The following is a 23980-nucleotide window of genomic DNA, read 5'->3' as shown; positions in this document are numbered from 1 at the left end:
TGTTGATGGTGGTGGTGATGGTACTGTTGGTGTTGCTGATGGTGGTACCGTTTATGCTGCTGGTGTGGCTGCTGGTGTTTGTAACCTTCGCACCATATTCTCTTAAGCCGTTACCCGAGCGCGAAGTTCGTTGACTTCTTCTATTACACCTGGGTGATTGTCGGTTCGGATGAGCGGAGAAATATAATCTAGAATTTGGTATAGTATATAATCGTGACGAGATACTCTGGAAATGAGAGAGAAAATTGTGTTTCGGACAGGTTCGCCGGTAAGTGCTTTAGGTTCTTCGCCAAGAGGGCAATGTGGTGGATGGAAAGGATCGCCTTCTTCTTGTCTCCAATGATTGAGGAGGCTACGAACCCATCCCCAATTCATCCAGAATAGATGATGACTGATTGGTTGATCCATTCCGGTCACACTACTTTCGGAGCTTGAGTGGGATTCCATTTCGGAATCAGAGTGACTTGAACTGGTGACGAATTCCATTTCATACGATTGAATATAGGATTTTTGATATGAAAAGATTTTCGGCTATCGGATGGTATTCTAATTACATAGAATATCCATATATATCGAATAAAAGTTTCGTAGATTACGGAGGAATTTATGGGATACGTCAGGTAAAGTTTACAGTAACAGATACGCGAAGATATGAATTTTGTCTATACACTATTCATGCAGTCAATGCAGCAATATGTGTCTAGATTAAGAATGATGAGCAGGTAATTTTCGACACAAAATGATAAGCAAAACTCTTTGACATGCAGACCAGGTTCAAGTCCAGACTTATTAATATAACCTAACAACTACTAGGTCGAAGTCCAGACTCACTAATGCATTCTAACTACTTATTAGTTAGACACACTAATGCAGACCTGGTTCGCTAAGACCACCGCTCTGATACCAACTGTGAAGACCCGTCCTAATCCATCCGGACGAAGTTCGTATCGATTATAAATGATTCACAATAGTTGATTTCATCGCGAGGTACTTGACCTCTATATGATACATTTTACAAACATTGCATTCATTTTTGAAAAAACAATATTTCATTACATCGAAAGTTGACGGCATGCATACCATTTCATAATATATCTAACTATAATTAACTTAATATTAATCTTGATGAACTCAACGACTCGAATGCAACGTCTTTTAAAATATGTCATGAATGACTCCAAGTAATATCTTTAAATGAGCAATTTCACAGCGGAAGAATTCTTTCATACCTGAGAATAAACATTCTTTAAAGTGTCAACCAAAAGGTTGGTGAGTTCATTAGTTTATCATAAAGAATCATTTCATAATTTTAATAGACCACAAGATTTCATATTTCCAATTCTCATAAACATATGTCCCATGCATAGAGACAAAAATATCATTCATATGGATTGAGCACCTGGTAATCGACATTCACAATATGCATATAAGAATATCCCCATCATTCCGGGATCCTCCTTCGGACATGATAAAATTTCGAAGTACTAAAGCATCAGGTACTTTGGATGGGGCTTGTTGGGCCCGATAGATCTATCTTTAGAGTTCGCGTCAATTAGGGTGTCTGTTCCCTAATTCTTAGATTACCAGACTTAATAAAAAGGGGCATATTCGATTTCGATAATTCAACCATAGAATGTAGTTTCGATTACTTATGTCTATTTCGTCAAACATTTATAAAAGCAACGCATGTATTCTCAGTCCCAAAAATATATATTGCAAAAGCATTTAAAAAGGGGGTAATGAAACTCACCATACTGTATTTTGTAGTAAAAAATACAGATGACGACATTAAACAACAGAACAATGCAGGGTTGACCTTGGATTCACGAACCTAGATCATTTATATAAATTAACACATATAATTGAAATCGAACAAATTTATATATATATACCTATATATATTTATTTATTATTGGTATCATTTTTATATTAATAACTTATATGTTTCATTAATAAATTAATTAAATATATTCATTTTATATATGAACATATTAATATTGTTATGTTATATATATTAAGTATAGTTTTATTTAACTAATAGTTATTTTATAAAATAATATTAATAATAATAAATATAATGTTGTATTATTTGAAAATAATAATATTATAGTAATTATAATAATAATATTTGTACTTCATTAAATTGTAATTTAATTGTATTTTCAATTATTTTCATAATAATATTTGTATCTGAAATCTCTATATTTGTAATCATAATAATAATAGTACTAATAACTATAAAAATGATACTAATACTAATATTTAAGGAAAATAATAATAAATTTTATTATTTTCAAACTAATGATAATAATAACAATAATAATCCTAATTATGTTAATAATAATAATAATATTGTATTTAGTAATCACCATAATAATACCTTTAATTATTCTAATAAACATATTACTAGTATTAATAATAATAACAACTAATAAAAACAATAATCAATAATAATAATAACAATAATAATAAAAGTAATATAATAATGATAATAACAATAAGAATAAAGACTACCTCATAATGTAAGCTCCAAAAAAAATAAATGTCCTTGCCCCGGCTCGTACCCACGACCTCTCGGTTAACATAAACATCTCCTAACCATCTGATCCGTTCCAATTCTTAATTATAATCTCGTTCCATATGTATTAATCCTTATTATTTTCATATTCGGCCCAGCAACAATTTACAAGCCTACTAAGCCTTGTAGCCCAACTAAATATCATAAACAATCGTCGGCCCAAATACCTAGTTCATTTAATTAATCTGAAGCCCAACTTATTTATATCACGGCCCAAACAACTACCGCTTCTAAAAAAAAATTTGCAGTTGCTTAGAATCGAACTCAAGACCTTATGTTTAATAACAACACGACCAACCATCTGAGCCATCTAGTCTTTCTGTTTTTAATTTATAGCTTAAATATTTATATAACCATTGTCTGTTCATCCTCTTATAAATGAGTAACAACAAACATCACCCTGTCACTTTTTAATCCTCATTGACATCTAAGCCATCATCATCATCGATCGTATCATCATTCATCATCATTTAATTAAATATCTCGATCTAGTTACCACAATTTTTCACCTTCATACTTCACGGTCTTCATCATCATCTTTTAGTCATCTCTTCATCACGATCTCCTCCTATCACCATCATTCTCGTTCGTCATCAATCATCATCGTCATTCACCCTCACAGCTTCATAATTATTACCGTCAAACATCATCACCTTTAACGTTAAATTCACAGAATAAGAAACAGAAGAAAAAGGGTTTTCAATTAGGGTATGAAATTGAAACGTAAACAGGAGAAGGAGCATTCGGTTGTTGGTGATCTGAACAGAAACGTAAAAAATTTGCAGGTGGGTTTTGGTTTGTTTGATATAAAACTGAAAACAAAACAAGAAGTGGTTTTGTGTTTATCAAGGTTTGATGTGGGTCTCGAATAACAGGATAACAGAAATAGAATATAGAATTAGTTGTAGGGTTCGTGTAGTATTGGTGAAAGTAACGGTTATGGAAGTGGTGGTTCGTTATGGTTGTTCGAATAGCAGAAATAAAAAAATAGGAAACTAATGGTTTCGATGGTGGTCTCCAATTAAACAGAAAATCATACACGATGGCTGTGATGGTTGTAAGGTCTCACGAAGTAAACAGAAAACGAAACGGTTTCTTACTGATGATGATGGTAGTTCAAGGTGACGGTTGGAAATAGTAAACCCAAGGTGTTATTGGTCGTGAAAGAAGCTGTAACAGAAATCAACTGGTAGTTTAAAACCACGGTTTGGTTTATGATGGTGCTCATGATGGTTGTTTTTAAATGGTAACAAAAAAATAAAAAATAAAATCGAAATGATGACGGGTTTAAAAAAAAGATGAAGTGGGTTTGATGTGGTAGTGATTGTTGTTTGAGGTGGTTCTTCATCCAAAATGGAGAACCCAGAGCTGTAGCATTAGTGATGATGTTAATGGTTCTCGGTTACAAACAAAGAAAAACGAGAGAAAGAGATTAGAGATGAAGGTGGCGGTGGTGATGATCTCCGGTGGTGTGGTGTCGTGGAGGGTGTGGATGGCGGTTTTGTGGTGTAACCCAGGTCGACAGATATGAAAAGAACATTACAAGTTGTGATTCAAGTTTTTGTAATGGTTATGTATTTGCATAACTCATATATACACATGTAAAAATGAAAGAAGCAAGTTGTGGAATAAAAACAAGGAAAACACAGTAATCCTATTTCATAATTCATTCTTCACGGGCATATTTAATTATTAGACTGCCGACAGTCAAGGATGACTATAACGTGTTCATTGCTAAACAGTTAACGTATAAAAGTGTTCATAAAAATCCCAAATTTTTAGATTAAATGTATTTAATTATTTCACTCATTAACTGTTTGAAACCTGATTAAAAAGGTTCGATAATTATTTATTTTATGTTCCAATTAATATGTACGGAGCACTAATATTTAAACTTAAAAAGATAAAAATATATTTGACAAATCTAAAATCTTCGTAATCAATTTACAGTCCAACTTTTATTTCAATCCTTCATGAACATGTACAATATCTATATTAAAACTACCAAAACATCAACCGGTGTTACCGACATTTACTAATTAAGCTCGAAATCATTCATTTTCCATTTACACTCTCTCTATATATAATCAGTTTTAAATAACAAGTTTTATCACGTAAATATATATTATATATTTTTAAACAATTAAATTTAATATTATTTTATATATTTTCAAGTAGTATTTATATACATATTTATATACACACATATATATATATATATATATATATATAAATGTATAATTATAATAGTAGTTTTCATTACATCGCATATAATTTTACATATTTATTTCCAACAATTAACTCATATATTATTTCAAATAATATTTCAAATTATTATATATATATATATATATATATATATATATATATATATATATATATATATATATATATATATATATATATATACATAATTAAATATCTATATGTATCTATTTACAAATAGTTGTTCGTGAATCGTCGGAAATGGTCGAAAGTCAAATAAATATATGAAACAGTTCAAAATTTTTGAGACTCAACTTTACAAACTTTGCTTATCGTGTCGAAATCATATAAAGATTAAGTTTAAATTTGGTCAGAAATTCCCGGGTCGTCAAATGGATAGTCCAAACTTGTGTAAAATGACAAAAAGACCCTCGTGTATCTGGCACATGCCTGGTGTTAACAGATTAATTTAACCTCTTTTAGATGGTTAGACTATCCAGGAACGAAAATGTATACTTCTAGACTAAAAATGTTATTAAAAAAATCAAGTTTGGATTATCCATATAAAAAAAATATTTATATTTATATTTATACTACTCTACTTTCCCCTTTAATCTACACCAGTGGCTTAGTTTGGATTTTAGTTTTTTGGGAGAAAACTTAAAAGGTTACACTTACGGTTCATTATATCTCATGTTTTCAAATCAGCCCACCATAAGTTCGCAAAAATCACCGTTTCTCATAATGGACTAGGCCTAATTTTTCATGGAGTATGGAGTTTAATACTCAACTAGGCCTATTGACGATTAAACTTCGAACGGGCTTCCACAACGTGACAAGTAAGAAAGAAAACGAAATCAGCTTATCATTTTAATTAACGAACACAAGTATTAACCAAATGAGTTTTTCTATACCGGACAATTGAGGAACCATAAAACCATCGACCTGGAATCCTATCCAACCAAAAGCTTCGCATAACTGTCGGTTAACCACATTGACAATAGTACACTATTACCGAATATAAGCTAGGAAATTTAGGAAGAGATGACGACGTAAATTTTTTTAGGTTTGAGCGAATTTAGATGACTAGGGTGCGTTTATACATAAAATTAAGTAAAGAAAATTAACCATATCCATTTACCTGAGTTATTACCGTCCTTCTGAGTGTCTAAGGAGTTCATAATGAAATTTGCTTTATTGTTGGTTATGGAGTTCTTAGGGGATTTCTTACAAATGGAGGGTTATGCCCATATCTAATAAGGTCCCCTCGAGGGGTCTTCCTTGGGTGCAATATCTTGAGTTTTCCTCCTCAAAAGTGTAGGAAATGAGCATGACCTGTGTTTTTTGGATATGATAGGCTGGGTGGCTTATGGCCCGCGTCAATGACCTTAATACCATCGTTCAAAAAAAAAAACAAATGAAGTAAAGGAAATTGGCTCTATATCTATTTATGTATTCAGACCTTCTAGACGATATCTAGTCAGTCGTTAATTTACTCGGAGTTTTATTTATGCTTGGGTTAACATTTGACTGTAAAACCAATCAAAAAGTTAGCCTTTTTGTCGTGTAGTGTACCTTCACGGTTTAATACGACTTCATGTCTTTTCTTTTTTATTTATCAAAACTCAAAAAACTGAAATAATACGTAAACAAGGAAACAATATAAATAAATACTAACAATAAATAAAAGGATAAATATGAAAGTGTTTGACTAGCATAAAATTCGTTGGTGTAATTCAACTCTAGAAGATTCTTTTGATCATCCTTGACCACTTCTATCTTGAGGCCTACGAAATTCATGCAGTCCATAATAGTTATGAAGCCATATGCTTCTTGAAAATTCCATACAGTTGCACAATAGCTTCACTGTTGGGCCCGATGTTGTGCTACTAACCAATTGGCCCGATACTACATCATTCTCCCCTTCTTCGAAAAGACTCGTCATCTAGTCTAAGTCGTTGCCATCGCCACTATAATTGACATATGATGAGAAATTAGCAATCTTAAAAGTGGCGAATACATTATAACGAACCGGGAGTTCAATCTTAGACGTGTAGTCATTAATGTGTTCTCACACACGAAAAAGTCCATCAACTGTCTCATCTTCAATCTCATGACCGACGTCTTCTTATGACTCGTCTTCCCCTACCTCAACGTCAGTATCATAAATCGGGACGGTATCTTCAACCACACAAAGTTCAGAAACGTACTCTATATTAAAAACTTGATCAACCGAATCAACAAAGTCATCCGGTTGAGGCGTTCTTGAAAATTCAAGATTTTCAAGCTTCATCTCTATATTACGCAAGAGATGTTGCATGTCTTCCAACTCTTGAATCTTGCGATTCAATCTCTCGAACTCAGTTTGTTTACCCATGCCTGAAATCTGATACCACATAACGTAGTTTAAGGATCGTGACTAAATAGAACGATAGATATTAAACCTTCTCGGTTTAAACAAAGGATAAAAGCTAACTTTCACAGTATAGCTGATGAATAAACCTTCACGGTTTTAGTTTCTTATTCACGATAAAAAATAACCAAATCTAATTTCTAAAACCATACGTTCACTATATATAAATAAACTAAACAATAGATAAACTTATAGATAAGGACAAAATATTTAAATTAAAAAACAACGTGCAGCTTTTCAATTGTTATCCAACTTTCTTGTTTATCCGTTTTTTTTTCCTTCCGAGATATGCTCACAAGTCCATAAGGGGGCTCAAGTGTTGTTTCACCAAAATAATCATGTAGCCTAACAATTGATGGCCCACCATTTAGCTTCATAATTTTGGCCCAATAATTTTGCAACCCAAGTTCTGCGTACCCAACTTGACCCAATCCTGCATCATTCTCCCCTTCTTCGAAAAGACTCGTCCTCGAGTCTACGTCTTTGCCATCGCCACTATAATTGACATATGATGAGAAATTAGCAATCTTAAAAGTGGCGAATACATTATAACGAACCGGGAGTTCAATCTTAGACGTGTAGTCATTAATGTGTTCTAACACACGAAAAAGACCATCAACTGTCTCATCTTCACTCTCATGACCGACATCTTCTTGTGACTCGTCTTCCCCTTCCTCAACGTCAGTATCATAAATCGGGATGATATCTTCAACCACACAAAGTTCAGAAACGTACTCTATATTAAAAACTTAATCAATCGAATCAACAAAATCATCCGGTTGAGGCGTTCTTGAAAATTCAAGATTTTCAAGCTTCATCTCTATATTACGCAAGAGATGTTGCATGTCTTCCAACTCTTGAATCTTGCGATTCAATCTCTCGAACTCAGTTTGTTTAGCCATACCTGAAATCTGATACCACATAACGTAGTTTAAGGATCGTGGCTAAATAGAACGATAGATATTAAACCTTCTCGGTTTAAACAAAGGATAAAAGCTAACTTTTACAGTATAGCTGATGAATAAACCTTCACGGTTTTAGTTTCTTATTCACGATAAAAAATAACCAAATCTAATTTCTAAAACCATACGTTCACTATATATAAATAAACTAAACAATAGATAAACTTATAGATAAGGACAAAATATTTAAATTAAAAAACAAGGTGCAGCTTTTCAATTGTTATCCAACTTTCTTGTTTATCTTATGCTGTTCCGTTTTTTTTCCTTCCGAGATATGCTCACAAGTCCATAAGGGGGCCCAAGTGTTGTTTCACCAAAATAATCATGTAGCCCAACAATTGATGGCCCATCATTTAGCTTCATAATTGTGATGACCCGGAAATTTCAGATCAAATTTAAACTTTAATCTTTATATGTTTCCGACACGATAAGCAAAAATCTGTAATGTTGAGTCTCGAAATGTTTGAACTATTTTTTTCATGAATGCATTTGACTTTGACTACTCTCGACGATTCACGAACAATTTATTATTTTAGTTATTATTATCATTATCATTAATAATAATGGTATTATTATCATTAATATATTATTATTATTGTTATTTATAATATTAGGAATCTTATTAAAGTTATATTTATTAATTAATTATAATACATAAAAACATATATACATATATGTTTATATATGAAATAAGAATCCAGATATATACACTGATATATGAAGCATGTATAGATATAAAATTGATACATGTAATTTGTTACATTATTATTATTGTTATTTTTATTATTATAAATTAATTGTTGTTATTATTATTATGTTAAATATTAATATTATTAAGATTAAAAATATGATTTTTAGTAGCATTAATACAATTAGAATTACTATCATTATTGTTAGAATTAGTATTATTATTTATGTAATTATCAATAGTTGGAATTATACATATATAGATATATAATCAAATATATAAAAATCATATATATATAATTACATATACATATACTAAATACAGTTATAATATATAGATAAGCACATGAACATCGATATTTATATATACAAACCAGTTATATACATATACTGAATTATTTATATTTTTATATAAAAATAGTAGTTATATTTTAAACACAGATTAATCCGTAATTAAATACTAGCAACCAAATCTGTATCAATTTGTCAAGGTAACTGTGTGTGATTGATTTTCAGTACCAATTAGTGATACTAAAAACAAATATGGGTATCGATCCTAATCAATTCGTACCCTTTTACTGCTTCATTTTTTGTTCTTGTCTGATAAAGAAAAGAGGCACCATCGTAGCCAATTCTATAAAAGTAATCGATGGTGTACTATTAGTTAAAGAATTATCACAATGTATCCACCCTACAACACCACCTAGATTATCTTCAATCCACCATCAACAACCGAGAACCATTTCTTCTCTTTCTCTTCATCACCCATTTAAACCGTCACCAACGAAACCATCTTGAAACTCATCTCCTTCGAGCACGTCTTCAACAAACCGCCACTCCCACCACTAAACCGTCCAACGATCAACCAATGCAACCTTTATATTTTTCCCTTTCGATCACCACAACCGCTGTTTGAACAACAATTACTACTAAGGCTGAGCTATACTGTTCCTGTTTCTGCTTTTGGTTGTTGTTACATGGGCGACAAAGGAAAGTGATAATGAAAAATTGTGTTTAGAAATAATAATGGTAACCATGATAAATGAAGTGATTTATAGTTGCTTTATGCAAATATAAGGAAGCATAGATGGAAGTTAAGATAGGGACGGTTCTTTTTTTTCTTGGATGCCAAAAATCCCACTTGCAAATGAACCCTTCTTTTATAAATTGCAAAGTCGATTTTTCTTTGTAATGGGTCACCCGTGTTTTTAACAAAATCTCACTATGTTTTATTTTATACTTCATATATTGTTGAGCTGCCTTGTCATACGGACCCACACGCCCACTCAATAAATGTTACACCTGTTTATGTTTATACGAACGTGATTAAAGAAGTTGAAGATGGAATAGTGAAGCTTCTACGAATATTTTATTCTATTAGCAACTCGTTTTACTACTGCTGTAAGTGTTCCATTAGTGACCCAATACACCACCCACTTAACCATCCATATGTTTATATCTTCTTCTGTTTCTATTCGATTCCAAACTACAAAACCGAACAACAATTATCCTCTTCTTTTCTGCTACGCTGCTACTTTTACTTCTGCTTCCGTTTTTCTGTCTTCTAATTATAAGGATGATGAAGATGATTATAATGTTGTTGTCAAACCCTATAACCCCACTTGATTATTAAAGATAAAAGAAATCGACCACTTTATCACTTTGTGTCCTTTTCATTTTTTTTCTTCTCAGCCGACACAATACAAGAATAAGGTGGACTTGTTGATTAAAGTTTCATTAATTAAAAGTCATGCCATTCGAATATAAACTGGTAACCATTGACTGTATTTGATCAGCCACAAAACCAAACAAAATCCCACTTGACTATCGGGCTTTATTTAAGTTTAGGAGTGTATTATTGGGCTTATGGTTGAGTTCATTATTGGGATTTAAAATGCCAAGATGTTGGGCCAGGTATCTACCTGTTATGATTATGAGAAAAAAATATGACGGGATTGATAATAAACAAAATGATGATGATTGATCCAGGAAATTTGATATTATTGAGGTTAGACAAAATAATGAATATGATACTTATTGTTAAAGAAGAAGAAACAGTTACAATATAAGTTAAGTAAATATAAGCTGGGAAATATTTCAGAAAACCAAAGTCAGAAGGAGTGGTATGGGGTGTTGACAGGTTAGCGAGAGGTCGGGGGTTCGAGCCCGAGTTGGGGCAATTTTTTTTTAAAGCTTACTTAATCTCTTAAAGGTAGTTTACTCATTTCCAATATTATTATTATTATTATTATTATTATTATTATTATTATTATTATTACTACTATTATTATTATTATTATTATTATTATTATTACTATTATTAAGTATTAGTATTAATGTTATTATTAAGTATTATTATTATTATCATTAATATCAATATTACTATTAAAATAAGTATTACTAGTATTAATATCATTATTTTTATCATTATTAGTAAAATTATTATTATTATTATCATTATTATTATCATAATAACTATAACTATTATTATTATTATAAAAATGAAACAACTTTTTATCGTATCATATGACTATTAATGATATAAAACTATATTTAATACAACCATAGTAATATTTTGAGTAATTATTTATTTAAGGTATATAAAATAAAGATAATTAATTAAATTATTAATAAAACACATAACTTAAAGTAACAATTAAAATCACTAGTAATATATATATTTGTTCGATTACAAGTATATGTTTTAACATATATATGAATGATATAGGTTCGTGAATCCGAGGCCAGCCTTGCATTGTTCAATAAAGTCATATGTATTTTTACTACAAAATACATTATGTGAGTTCATTTGCTTCCTTTTACTCTTTACAATTTTTGGGACTGAGAATACATGCGTTGTTTTTACAACTGCTTTATTAAATGCTTTTGAAATATATTTTGAACTGTGAATACATGCAATGATTTTATAAATGTTTGACGAGATAGACACAAGCAAAACATTCTTCGAATGAGTTATTATGCAGACAGAAGTTCTGCGGATTATTATTGAATTATGTGGACATGATAATTGCCACCATTGAATTATGTGGATATGATAATTGCCACCATTGAGTTATGTGGACATGATAATTACCACCAATTGATATGAATGTTATGTATCGAGAGAATGATTTTTATACACAGGTTATGTGTATTATATTTTGTACATTAGATATGTGTACGGTTACTAAGATTTATGAAAAATGGTTGCGTACACAAGAAAGGTGTACTGTATTTAAAAGATATCGCATGTACATTACAGGTGGGTATAGGATTCGGGCCCATTTGTACCATGCAGCATTTAAATCTTGTGGTCTATCAAAATAATGGATTTTATTGTTTTATGATAAACTTATGAACTCACCAACCTTTTGGTTGACACTTTAAAGCATGTTTATACTCAGGGATTAAAGAAGCCTTCCGCTGTGCATTTGCTCATATTACATGGAGTTGTTCATGGCATATAGAGGTCAGAACCTTGCAATGGGACCAACTGTTGAAGACTTCATCCAGATGGATTAGGACGGGGCATTTCAGTTGGTATCAGAGCGGTGGTCTTAGCGAACCAGGTCTGCATTAGTGTGTATAACTGATAAGTCGTTAGGAGGCATTAGTGAGTCTGGACTTCGACCGTGTCTGCATGTCATAAGTTTTGTTTATCATTTCTAGTCGGAAATCATCTGCTTATCATCCTTAGGAAATTACCTGCTTATCGTTCTTAGTCTAGACACATCTTACTGCAATGATTGCATGAATAGTGTATAGACAAAATTCGTATCTTAGCGTATCTGTTACTGTAAACTTTGCCTTACATATTCCGTAGATTCCTCCGTAACTTATGGAATTTTAGTATTATATATGCATATGTAAACTAGGTATTGCAGGGTACTAATCTACATCTTATAATCTATTTCTTATCGAAAATCCTCCATCTGATCGTACGAGATGGATCCCTCAACCAGTTCGAATCCCTCGGATTCCGACAGCTATTTCGATATGGAGTTTCACCTAAACTCCGAAAGCAGTGTCACCAGAATGAATCAACCAATTCATCTGATGGGTTCGTAGTCGAATGAAGGTGATCCTTTCCACCAACCAACTTCACCTCTTGGTGAAGAACCTGATGCACTTATCGGCGAACCTATCCGAAACACCATTTTCACACTTATTTCCAGAGTATCTCGCCAATATTATATTCTATCTAAAATTCTAAACCATATTCATTCGGTCGTTCCAACCGACAATCATCCCAGTATAATAGAAGAAGTCAACGAGCTTCGCGCCCGAGTGGTAGCCTTGAAAAACATAGTGCAAAACATACCAGCTTCAACAACATCACCGGCACCAACAATACCATCAGTAACAGCACCAGTACCATCAACAATCCATGCCTCAACATCTCATTCTATACCTCTAGTAAAATCATCGTTCTACGTATCGTTGTACATCTATTATCTTTGTTCTTCACGGCGATTATGTAATCTCTAAAGTTTTAGAGATTATTTATTCTAGTTCCAACCGAAAACTAAATGAGTTTAATATTAAGTTAACTCATTAAATCCATGATTACATCTGAAGAAAATATATATGTATATATGTTTTCATAAAGATTGTTATTAAAAATTCTTTCGTACAAAGTGTTAATTGTAAAAATATTTTAACGGGTAGGTAATACCCGAGGAATATTCAGATTTCACATTAATAAGTTACAATGTACATTCTTCGAATCAGATTCAATAGTCATTTACCATCCTATTTACATCCACCGATACACGTATCCGTTCACCACAGAATAACCATATTCATCCAATTTCATATTTGGATTTTGATTTATCTGAATCCAACAAGTGGCATAATGAAGAAAACATTTGACAAAATAAAATTTGTTAGAAACAAACAAATTAACTATGAGGAATTTTGTTAAGAATCCACGCTAACTATTCCTAGCTAATTGTTCCTAGCTAATTGATTACATTTTATTTATCGCAATTTAATTATCGCAATTTACATTCTCGCAATTTTATTTATCGCCATTTAATTTCTGTTATTTATTTTTCGCACTTTATTTATCGTCATTTAATTTCTGTATTTATTTTACGCACTATAAATATCGGGACACGTATACAAGGTTTTGACATATCATATTGACGCATATATATATATATATATATATATATATATATATATATATATATATATATATATATATATATATATATATATATATTATTTGAAATAACCATAGACACTCTATATTCAGTAATGATCGAGTTCTCTATACAGGGTTGAGGTTGATTCTACAATAATATATATACTTTGAGTTGTGATCGAGTCTGAGACATGTACACGGGTCACGATATATATTAATTAATTCGAATATTATATATTAATCTATAAATGAATTATTGGACTGTCAACTGTGGACTATCAACTGAGGACTATCGACTGAGGACTAATAACATTGGACAATTAAAATGAATTAAAATATCGATTATAACATATGAAACTAAACAATTCTTCAAGTTGCCACTTGATTTCATATTAAACCTCATTTGTATCTTGACGATTACAATCTGCGTTCAAACCTTTCATGATTCTTGAAAACACCTCAATTGAGAGGATGAACCAATCGCACTTCATCCATGGAAGGAAAGATTGATGCATATAGTTATACACCTGAAAAACTCTCGAAAACTGAGCAAACGTTTAAAACGTAGCTATGCTAATTCCTTAGTGTTATTATTACCCAAAATAACTTGGAAATCCCTTTCAAAATAGCCAATTTTGTCACAGCTTTAACAAGTCAGCTTCAACTTTTCAGTCAAACTAGCCTTATTATCACCTCGATATATACGTTGCCCTTTCGTCATCGTTACTGGAGATCCGTTTATATTCCACCATATTAGCAGTAAACTTACCAACAACTTCATTAATCTTTGATTTTCAGAAAAATCATTTGAATCATCGAAACCCTATCATATACTCATCGACATCTTATAACAAAAATGGTCATACCAATTACTGGGAATCAGCAATCAGTATTTGAATCTCACAATGTTTCTACGTCAACAGTTATATGTATACATATAATGTTTATCTCTTAGAATTATGATATTCCATTCTGAAATTTTGAAAAGCACCCAGCCTACGAATCAAAGCATTGAACTTTGAAAAAGCTTAATGAAGCAGCAGAAAATGTAGACAACCGTAAACGACCTTAATTGTCGGAAGTTTGATGATAAAAAATAGTATGTTGGAAAAAACTCAGAAAAGTTGAAACTGGAAAACGAATTGAGGTAACCATGAAGGAGACCAAGGACAAATACAAGGGCCATACCCTATATTCAAAGAATCCATGTAATTCTGGATCCGTTGAAATCTTTAGAGAATATCTTGCTCCATAGTCATGTTAAATTCTTGCGGAAAATTTTTCATTATCAGCCTTCGATCTTAGAAATTCCAAAAATATCATCATAAATATCTTCGATATTTCTGAGGATATTTTCATAACTATTCTTATCTGAAATCATTGATCTCTTAGTGCTATCTGTGTTACATCATATAGAAACGGTTAGTTTCTATTTTCTGTAAACTTTCGAGCTTAAATATGAATGTTATTGAAGTAATGTTGGGAACTGATGCATGAGTTAGTATAATATAATGACACTTGATCAACGTGATTATATTACAGTGATTCATGCTGAGTTTCTAATGGAACGTGATGATTCACAGAACATACCATCATCATGTACCATTTACACGACTCTTACATTCTACCAATCTCCAAACATAGTAAGAACATATTTTCTTGATAGTTCTATCCTTTCGGATATTCGTGTAATTTACCAAACCAAGATCGTGCCATTACGATTTCTTTCTTAGAACATTAACTAAGTTCGCTTCAAAACTCCATACCTACGAATTCTGGACCATTAATCGCTTGACTTGAAGTCGGGAAGAGGAGACAAAAGTATGGAACCCTTGAATATAAAAGAAAATAAAAAGCTCGACAACAACACATAAATTACAAACCGTGTATATCAATGCGTATAGCAATATAAAGACACGGGAGAATGAAAAACACTATAACCCCAAGGTAATGGTAGCAGAAAGTAACTTCCTCCGGTGGTAGATGAAAAGGAAGAATGACAGATATGAAAGTTAGGAGTATATCAAGAATCAGTACTGGATGGAACATATTAATGAATATTTTAAAGTATGAGTTGAGGGAGACAGAATAGAAGGTGTGAGTTGTAAGGAAACGACGGGGGTGGATTTATAGTAAAATATCCGACAGATCAATCAAAACAGATGATCGCATTTAAAGCGGATCCTAATTCCATTAATTACCGAAGAATCAAATCTTATTACGAAGATTTTCTCTAAATCCCTTGAACTCCGGAAACCAACCATATCTACGTCATAAGACATGACGAATCTATACCTACTCATTTCACTCTTTGGTGATAGCTTCACTCGTACTCTTGACAAACGTATAGTTTTATCTACATTACTCAATGATGATAAAACTTTAAATTTTCAACTCGTATGAGTCATGAAAACATACTTATTGTCAACCATGACCATCTCAATCAAATTTCGGGATGGAATTTCTTTAACGGGTAGGTACTGTGATGACCCAGAAATTTCCGATCAAATTTAAACTTTAATCTTTATATGTTTCCGACACGATAAGCAAAAATCTGTAATGTTGAGTCTCGAAATGTTTGAACTATTTTTTTTCATGAATGCATTTGACTTTGACTACTCCCGACGATTCACGAACAATTTATCATTTTAGTTATTATTATCATTATCATTAATAATAATGGTATTATTATCATTAATATATTATTATTATTGTTATTTATAATATTAGGAATCTTATTAAAGTTATATTTATTAATTAATTATAATACATAAAAACATATATACATATATGTTTATATATGAACATCGATATTTATATATACAAACCAGTTATATACATATACTGAATTATTTATATTTTATATAAAAATAGTAGTTATATTTTAAACACAGATTAATCCGTAATTAAATACTAGCAACCAAATCTGTATCAATTTGTCAAGGTAACTGTGTGTGATTGATTTTCAGTACCAATTAGTGATACTAAAAACAAATATGGGTATCGATCCTAATCAATTCGTACCCTTTTACTGCTTCATTTTTGTTCTTGTCTGATAAAGAAAAGAGGCACCATCGTAGCCAATTCTATAAAAGTAATCGATGGTGTACTATTAGTTAAAGAATTATCACAATGTATCCACCCTACAACACCACCTAGATTATCTTCAATCCACCATCAACAACCGAGAACCATTTCTTCTCTTTCTCTTCATCACCCATTTAAACCGTCACCAACGAAACCATCTTGAAACTCATCTCCTTCGAGCACGTCTTCAACAAACCGCCACTCCCACCACTAAACCGTCCAACGATCAACCAATGCAACCTTTATATTTTTCACTTTCGATCACCACAACCACTGTTTGAACAACAATTACTGCTAAGGCTGAGCTATACCGTTCATGTTTCTGCTTTTGGTTGCTGTTACATGGGCGACAAAGGAAAGTGATAATGAAAAATTGTGTTTAGAAATAATAATGGTAACCATGATAAATGAAGTGATTTATAGTTGCTTTATGCAAATATAAGGAAGCATAGATGGAAGTTAAGATAGGGACGGTTCTTTTTTTTCTTGGATGCCAAAAATCCCACTTGCAAATGAACCCTTCTTTTATAAATTGCAAAGTCGATTTTTCTTTGTAATGGGTCACCCATGTTTTTAACAAAATCTCATTATGTTTTATTTTATACTCCGTATATTGTTGAGCTGCCTTGTCATACGGACCCACACGCCCACTCAATAAATGTTACGCCTGTTTATGTTTATACGAACGTGATTAAAGAAGTTGAAGATGGAATAGTGAAGCTTCTGCGAATATTTTATTCTATTAGCAACTCGTTTTACTACTGCTGTAAGTGTTCCATTAGTGACCCAATACACCACCCACTTAACCATCCATATGTTTATATCTTCTTCTGTTTCTATTCGATTCCAAACTACAAAACCGAACAACAATTATCCTCTTCTTTTCTGCTACGCTGCTACTTTTGCTTCTGCTTCCGTTTTTCTGTCTTCTAATTATAAGGATGATGAAGATGATTATAATGTTGTTGTCAAACCCTATAACCCCACTTGATTATTAAAGATAAAAGAAATCGACCACTTTATCACTTTGTTTCCTTTTCATTTTTTTTTTCTTCTCAGCTGACATAATACAAGAATAAGGTGGACTTGTTGATTAAAGTTTCATTAATTAAAAGTCATGCCATTCGAATATAAACTGGTAACCATTGACTGTATTTGATCAGCCACAAAACCAAACAAAATCCCACTTGACTATCGGGCTTTATTTAAGTTTAGGAGTGTATTATTGGGCTTATGGTTGAGTTCATTATTGGGATTTAAAATGCCAAGATGTTGGGCCAGGTATCTACCTGTTATGATTATGAGAAAAAAAAAATGACGGGATTGATAATAAACAAAATGATGATGATTGATCCAGGAAATTTGATATTATTGAGGTTAGACAAAATAATGAAGATGATACTTATTGTTAAAGAAGAAGAAACAGTTACAATATAAGTTAAGTAAATATAAGCTGGGAAATATTTCAGAAAACCAAAGTCAGAAGGAGTGGTATGGGGTGTTGACAGGTTAGCGAGAGGTCGGGGGTTCGAGCCCGAGCTGGGGCAAATTTTTTTTAAAGCTTACTTAATCTCTTAAAGGTAGTTTACTCATTTCCAATATTATTATTATTATTAATATTATTATTACTAATATTATTATTATTATTATTACTATTATTAAGTATTAGTATTAATGTTATTATTAAGTATTATTATTATTATCATTAATATCAATATTACTATTAAAATAAGTATTACTAGTATTAATATCATTATTTTTATCATTATTAGTAAAATTATTATTATTATTATCATTATTATTATCATAATAACTATTATTATTATTATAAAATTGAAACAACTTTTTATTGTATCATATGACTATTAATGATATAAAACTATATTTAATACAACCATAGTAATATTTTGAGTAATTATTTATTTAAGGTATATAAAATAAAGATAATTAATTAAATTATTAATAAAACACATAACTTAAAATAACAATTAAAATCACTAATAATATATATATTTGTTCGATTACAAGTATATATTTTAACATATATATGAATGATATAGGTTCGTGAATCCGAGGCCAGCCCTGCATTGTTCAATAAAGTCATATGTATTTTTACTACAAAATACATTATGTGAGTTCATTTGCTTCCTTTTACTCTTTACAATTTTTGGGACTGAGAATACATGCGTTGTTTTTACAACTGCTTTATTAAATGCTTTTGAAATATATTTTGAACTGTGAATACATGCAATGCTTTTATAAATGTTTGACGAGATAGACACAAGCAAAACATTCCTCGAATGAGTTATTATGCAGACAGAAGTTCTGCGGATTATTATTGAATTATGTGGACATGATAATTGCCACCATTGAATTATGTGGATATGATAATTGCCACCATTGAATTATGTGGACATGATAATTGCCACCAATTGATATGAATGTTATGTATCGAGAGAATGATTTTTATACACAGGTTATGTGTATTATATTTTGTACATTAGATATGTGTACGGTTACTAAGATTTATGAAAAATGGTTGCGTACACGAGAAAGGTGTACTGTATTTAACAGATATCGCATATACATTACAGGTGGGTATAGGATTCTGGCCCATTTGTACCATGCAGCATTTAAATCATGTGGTCTATCAAAATAATGGATTTTATTATTTTATGATAAACTTATGAACTCAGACACTTTAAAGCATGTTTATACTCAGGTATTAATGAAGCCTTCCGCTGTGCATTTGCTCATATTACATGGAGTCGTTCATGGCATATAGAGGTCAGAACCTCGCAATGGGACCAACTGTTGAAGACTTCGTCCAGATGGATTAGGACGGGGCATTTCAATAATTTTGGCCCAATAATTTTGCAACCCAAGTTCTGCGTACCCAACTTGACCCAATCCTGCATCATAGCCACGTTTGTGTTATGCTTGTTGGGAAACATCAAATTCCTTGTAGTGTATATGTCTGGTTTCAAATTAATCCACCACAAGTCCATAACAATCACCTTTTCCCATAATTGACTCGTCCTCAATTTTCCTAGAGTTTAATACTCGACTAGGCCTATTGACATTTTTTTGATAAGCAAAGGATTTTATTGACTATAAAGAACTGTAGTACGTACATACATGGTATTGATAGCAAGTAGGGAGCAAAATAAGCAGCCTGCAGCCTAGTGGCGGATTCAGGAAGTTTAGTCACTGGTAGCATATAATAATAATTAATAATTTTTACCACCGAGACATTGTTTGAGTGATATAAGTTATGAGTTAGATCTGAGTTCTAGTTGACGCATGTACGAATTCAGAGGGAAGCTTTCTTAAAGATTCTGTTGTGGTGAATAAAAGTGTATGCCCTCAACCACTCAGTTTAATTCAAAACACACCAGGTACTCAATGTGGCGATGATATGTGAAGAATTTTCTCATAACGCATTTGTGGGTAACAAATGAGAGTATTTGATGTCGAAATAGTTGTTCAAAAAATGAATAGTTTAATTTTAAAAAATAATATAAAAATATTCGATCCGTCTCATATTAATTGTCCACACAAAAATACTATATTTTATCAAATAATCATTACATTATATTTTTTCTATACTTTACAAGTTTATCCCATTACTTTTTACCTAGTTTTTTTATCTTACAAAAAAATAAAAATAATAATAATAATAATAATAATAATAATAATAATAAAAGAACTTGAGAAACAACTACAAGTAAAAGTTATAGGCTTAAAATTGAAATTGAGTGGAGTCAAAACGGAGCAACACACTTCTTTTATAAAAATACATGACTTGTTATACCTACATAGTATACCATCTATTTTATACTGCATATTATACCTACATGCTTCTTACCAACATGTTTACGTATACTTATTGTACTTACATGACTTGTTATACTTGCATATTTGACACTCGCATATTTTACTTATATGTTATATTACATTATATTGTTATATGCTTTATTTACCTATACATATTGTATTGGAATATACATTATTCATGGTAAAGTTTCTATTTTATCAACTTAACTTGTATATTTTTACTTCATATATCGGATTTCTTGGTTCTTTCTGGTCGGAGGTCCCTAGGAAGCAGCCTCTCTGCTCTACAGAATAAGGAGGGACGACTTCCTCTACCTGGGGACCGATAGGTATTCGTGAGTGGAGGAATGACTTCCCTTTTACCTTAGGGTAGAGGAAATGACTGTCTACATCTAACCTCCCCATACTCTACTTTAGTGAAATTGGGTATTGTTGTTGTTGTTGTTGTTGTGTTGGTGATTTGAGTTTTTATTATAAATTAAGCTAATACTCCGTATTACATATTACATAGTACAATAATAAATAACCATAACATGAGTAAATTTTATATTTATATATGGAGAATGATTTATACTCGTATATGTTTATGTATATATAATGAAAAGAAGGAAAAAAGCAAATAATGTATAGCTTTACTCCTTAACATATGTGATATATCCAATAAAAAGAAAAATATTTACCAACTTGAAAAGTACCTTAAAAAGTACACATACTACATCTCTTTATTACCCCCCCTCTCTCTCTCTCTCTCTCTCTATCTCTCTCTCTCTCTCTCTCTCTCTCATTCTTTTCCTCCATTTTTCTTCTCCATTCTTCCATGGTAGCACACAAAGAAAAACAGAAAATTTTAGTGGTAGCACCGCTTAAAAATCCAATTTTTTTACACTATATCGATTTATTTCAGTGGTGGCACGTGCCACTACCTTACTAGGAGATCCGCGCCCTGTGATTGACCTCGAACTACCGTCTTGACAAAACCCGGGAATACCATGAAAACCTTACGAATCTTGAAAATGTCTTTGAATGCTCTCACCAATCGAAATGTCGTCGTCTCGTTCCAAAAGAGCAGGGAATTTTACCATTCTTTTTTAACCTTGAGACAACCTCTTTCTTCAAACCATCACCAAGTGGAATAAGAAAAAAAACCCAGTCCAGTCCAAGTTTTTAATGCAGCCCAATCCATTGAGTAATAACAAACTGTAGCCTTTTATGTTGGCCCGCCCAAAACTAAAATGGAAACTGCAACCTTGGTCTAATTCAATAGGGAAACCCGACTCCCTTTTCCAACTATAAAACAAAAACCCTAGCAGTACGTAGTCGATTTCATCATCATCTCGACTACAGGTACAAAATTGTCGCTTAATTTTTTTAAATAGTTTGTAGCCTTATTTTATTATATCTTATTTTATTTTTATTATTATTATTTTTTTTTGTTTTTGAAAAGCGTTTGTAGCCATATTGTTAGTTATTGTTAAGGAATTGATGAGTTGAATATAAACCAACTGATGGGTAGAGATTCAAGCCTCAGGGTTTGTACTAGACGACATATTTTATTTGAACTCGAACTCCTCGATCATGACAGTTGGTACTACATATTTCAAAAATTAAACTCAACTATTGATCAAAATTCTTTCGGTCTAACCTGTTCTACTTTTCGTCATATTCAAAATTCACGGAGGCGTAAATCCTTGAAAATCCCATGCTCGAAAGGCGATAGTATCGTTGATTCCTTTATTATCAATAAACTGCTTAGCCGACATACTACTAAATTAGAGACATTGACTCTTTGCTATAGTTTTGGTTGCCCAAATATCACAGATTCATGTTTAACCCCATTGCTAAAATATGGCTCTACATTGAACTCCCTTTATCTTGATCAATGTGGTAGCATCACCGACACGGGACTTGCATTGATCGCTTCTGCTTGTCCTTTGTTAACTGTTATCAGTCTCGCTGGTACGTCTGTTAGTGATGATGGGTTGAAAGTTGTATCACAATCATGCAAATCTTTAGAGGAGTTGAATCTTAATTCATGCCAAGATATTAGTGACCATGGGATCTATTATCTAAACCAAAATTGTCGTCAACTCAGAGCGCTCAGGATAAGTGGTTGTTATAATATCCATGGCGCAGGCTTTCGAGAGTGTTCTCGGACGCTTGTTTGCTTAGAAGCTTTTAGTTGCGACTTGGATCCTTGTATGGGTGTTAGTCATATTGTAAGTGGAGGTGGTCTCGAGTATCTAAATCTTGCTTTTTCTTTTTTTAAAGACTACCCTTCAACTTTCTTCTTGGATCGTATTGGTTTAGGAGGATTTGGTTCAAAACTTAAGTATCTTAACATGTCTGCCTGCTGCTCTGTTGATGATGATGTTACACTTCAAATCTCAAGAGGGTGTCCATTGTTACAAGAGTTGAACTTAACAGGCTGTAACGAGATTGGGATTTCTGGTTGGGAGTCTATTGGATTATATTGTCAAAAAAATTTGGAGACACTTCATGTCTCATCTTGTAACATCCACCATTGTGGAAAAGGATTGATATCTATTGGTGCTAGCTGCAAACGCCTTTCTGTGTTATTCATTGATGAATTCAGCTGGAACCGTCTTCTAGATGATGGAGTCAATGATCTTAGTAGTTTATAAAGAGAGGGTGGTGTTGAGATCAAATTTAAAGAATCATGGAATGATGCCCCAAGCTGGGCATTTAAAACTCTTGAAAAGTTTCGAGCCGACGAACAGGGCATGTGAAAGAGGAGGACACTGAAGATTCATTCATTTTACTTTGATGATTCATACATCCATTGTTTTGTTTAAATTTTTATTGTATTAATAAATAAATGCATGCTATTCACAGTAATATTTTAAACTCTAAATTTTGTTGTTTTGTTTGTGTTCCCTTTTATACATTCAATATCTTAGTGACAATTTCATATCCAGTCTTGTGAAATACTTTCGAACTTATTTTTCCCAATCTATCTTTTTTTTTTTGTCGATAAATAGAATAGAATAGATAGATGTTTATTATGCAGCCAGCCAGTTGATTATGATTATGATTATGATTAT

At 31.8% G+C, this 23980-nt stretch overlaps 1 protein-coding gene across 1 annotated transcript; it reads left to right on the top strand.

Moving 5' to 3' along the window:
- Positions 1 to 22423: 22423 nt before the first annotated feature.
- On the top strand, positions 22424 to 23560 carry LOC139902745 (F-box/LRR-repeat protein 12-like). The gene has a single exon (XM_071885347.1). The coding sequence runs from the start codon at positions 22424 to 22426 to the stop codon at positions 23558 to 23560; it is 1137 nt and encodes a 378-aa protein (XP_071741448.1).
- Positions 23561 to 23980: the final 420 nt, after the last annotated feature.

This window comes from Rutidosis leptorrhynchoides, chromosome 3 (assembly GCF_046630445.1).
Source record: "Rutidosis leptorrhynchoides isolate AG116_Rl617_1_P2 chromosome 3, CSIRO_AGI_Rlap_v1, whole genome shotgun sequence".
In the NCBI taxonomy this organism is placed as follows: domain Eukaryota; kingdom Viridiplantae; phylum Streptophyta; class Magnoliopsida; order Asterales; family Asteraceae; genus Rutidosis; species Rutidosis leptorrhynchoides.
This window is presented reverse-complemented; position numbering and strand designations above follow the sequence as displayed.

What these genes read in the sequence shown, in the direction of transcription:
- LOC139902745 (XM_071885347.1), top strand. Translation starts at nt 22,424, where the DNA reads ATGGGTAGAGATTCAAGCCTCAGGGTTTGTACTAGACGACATATTTTA.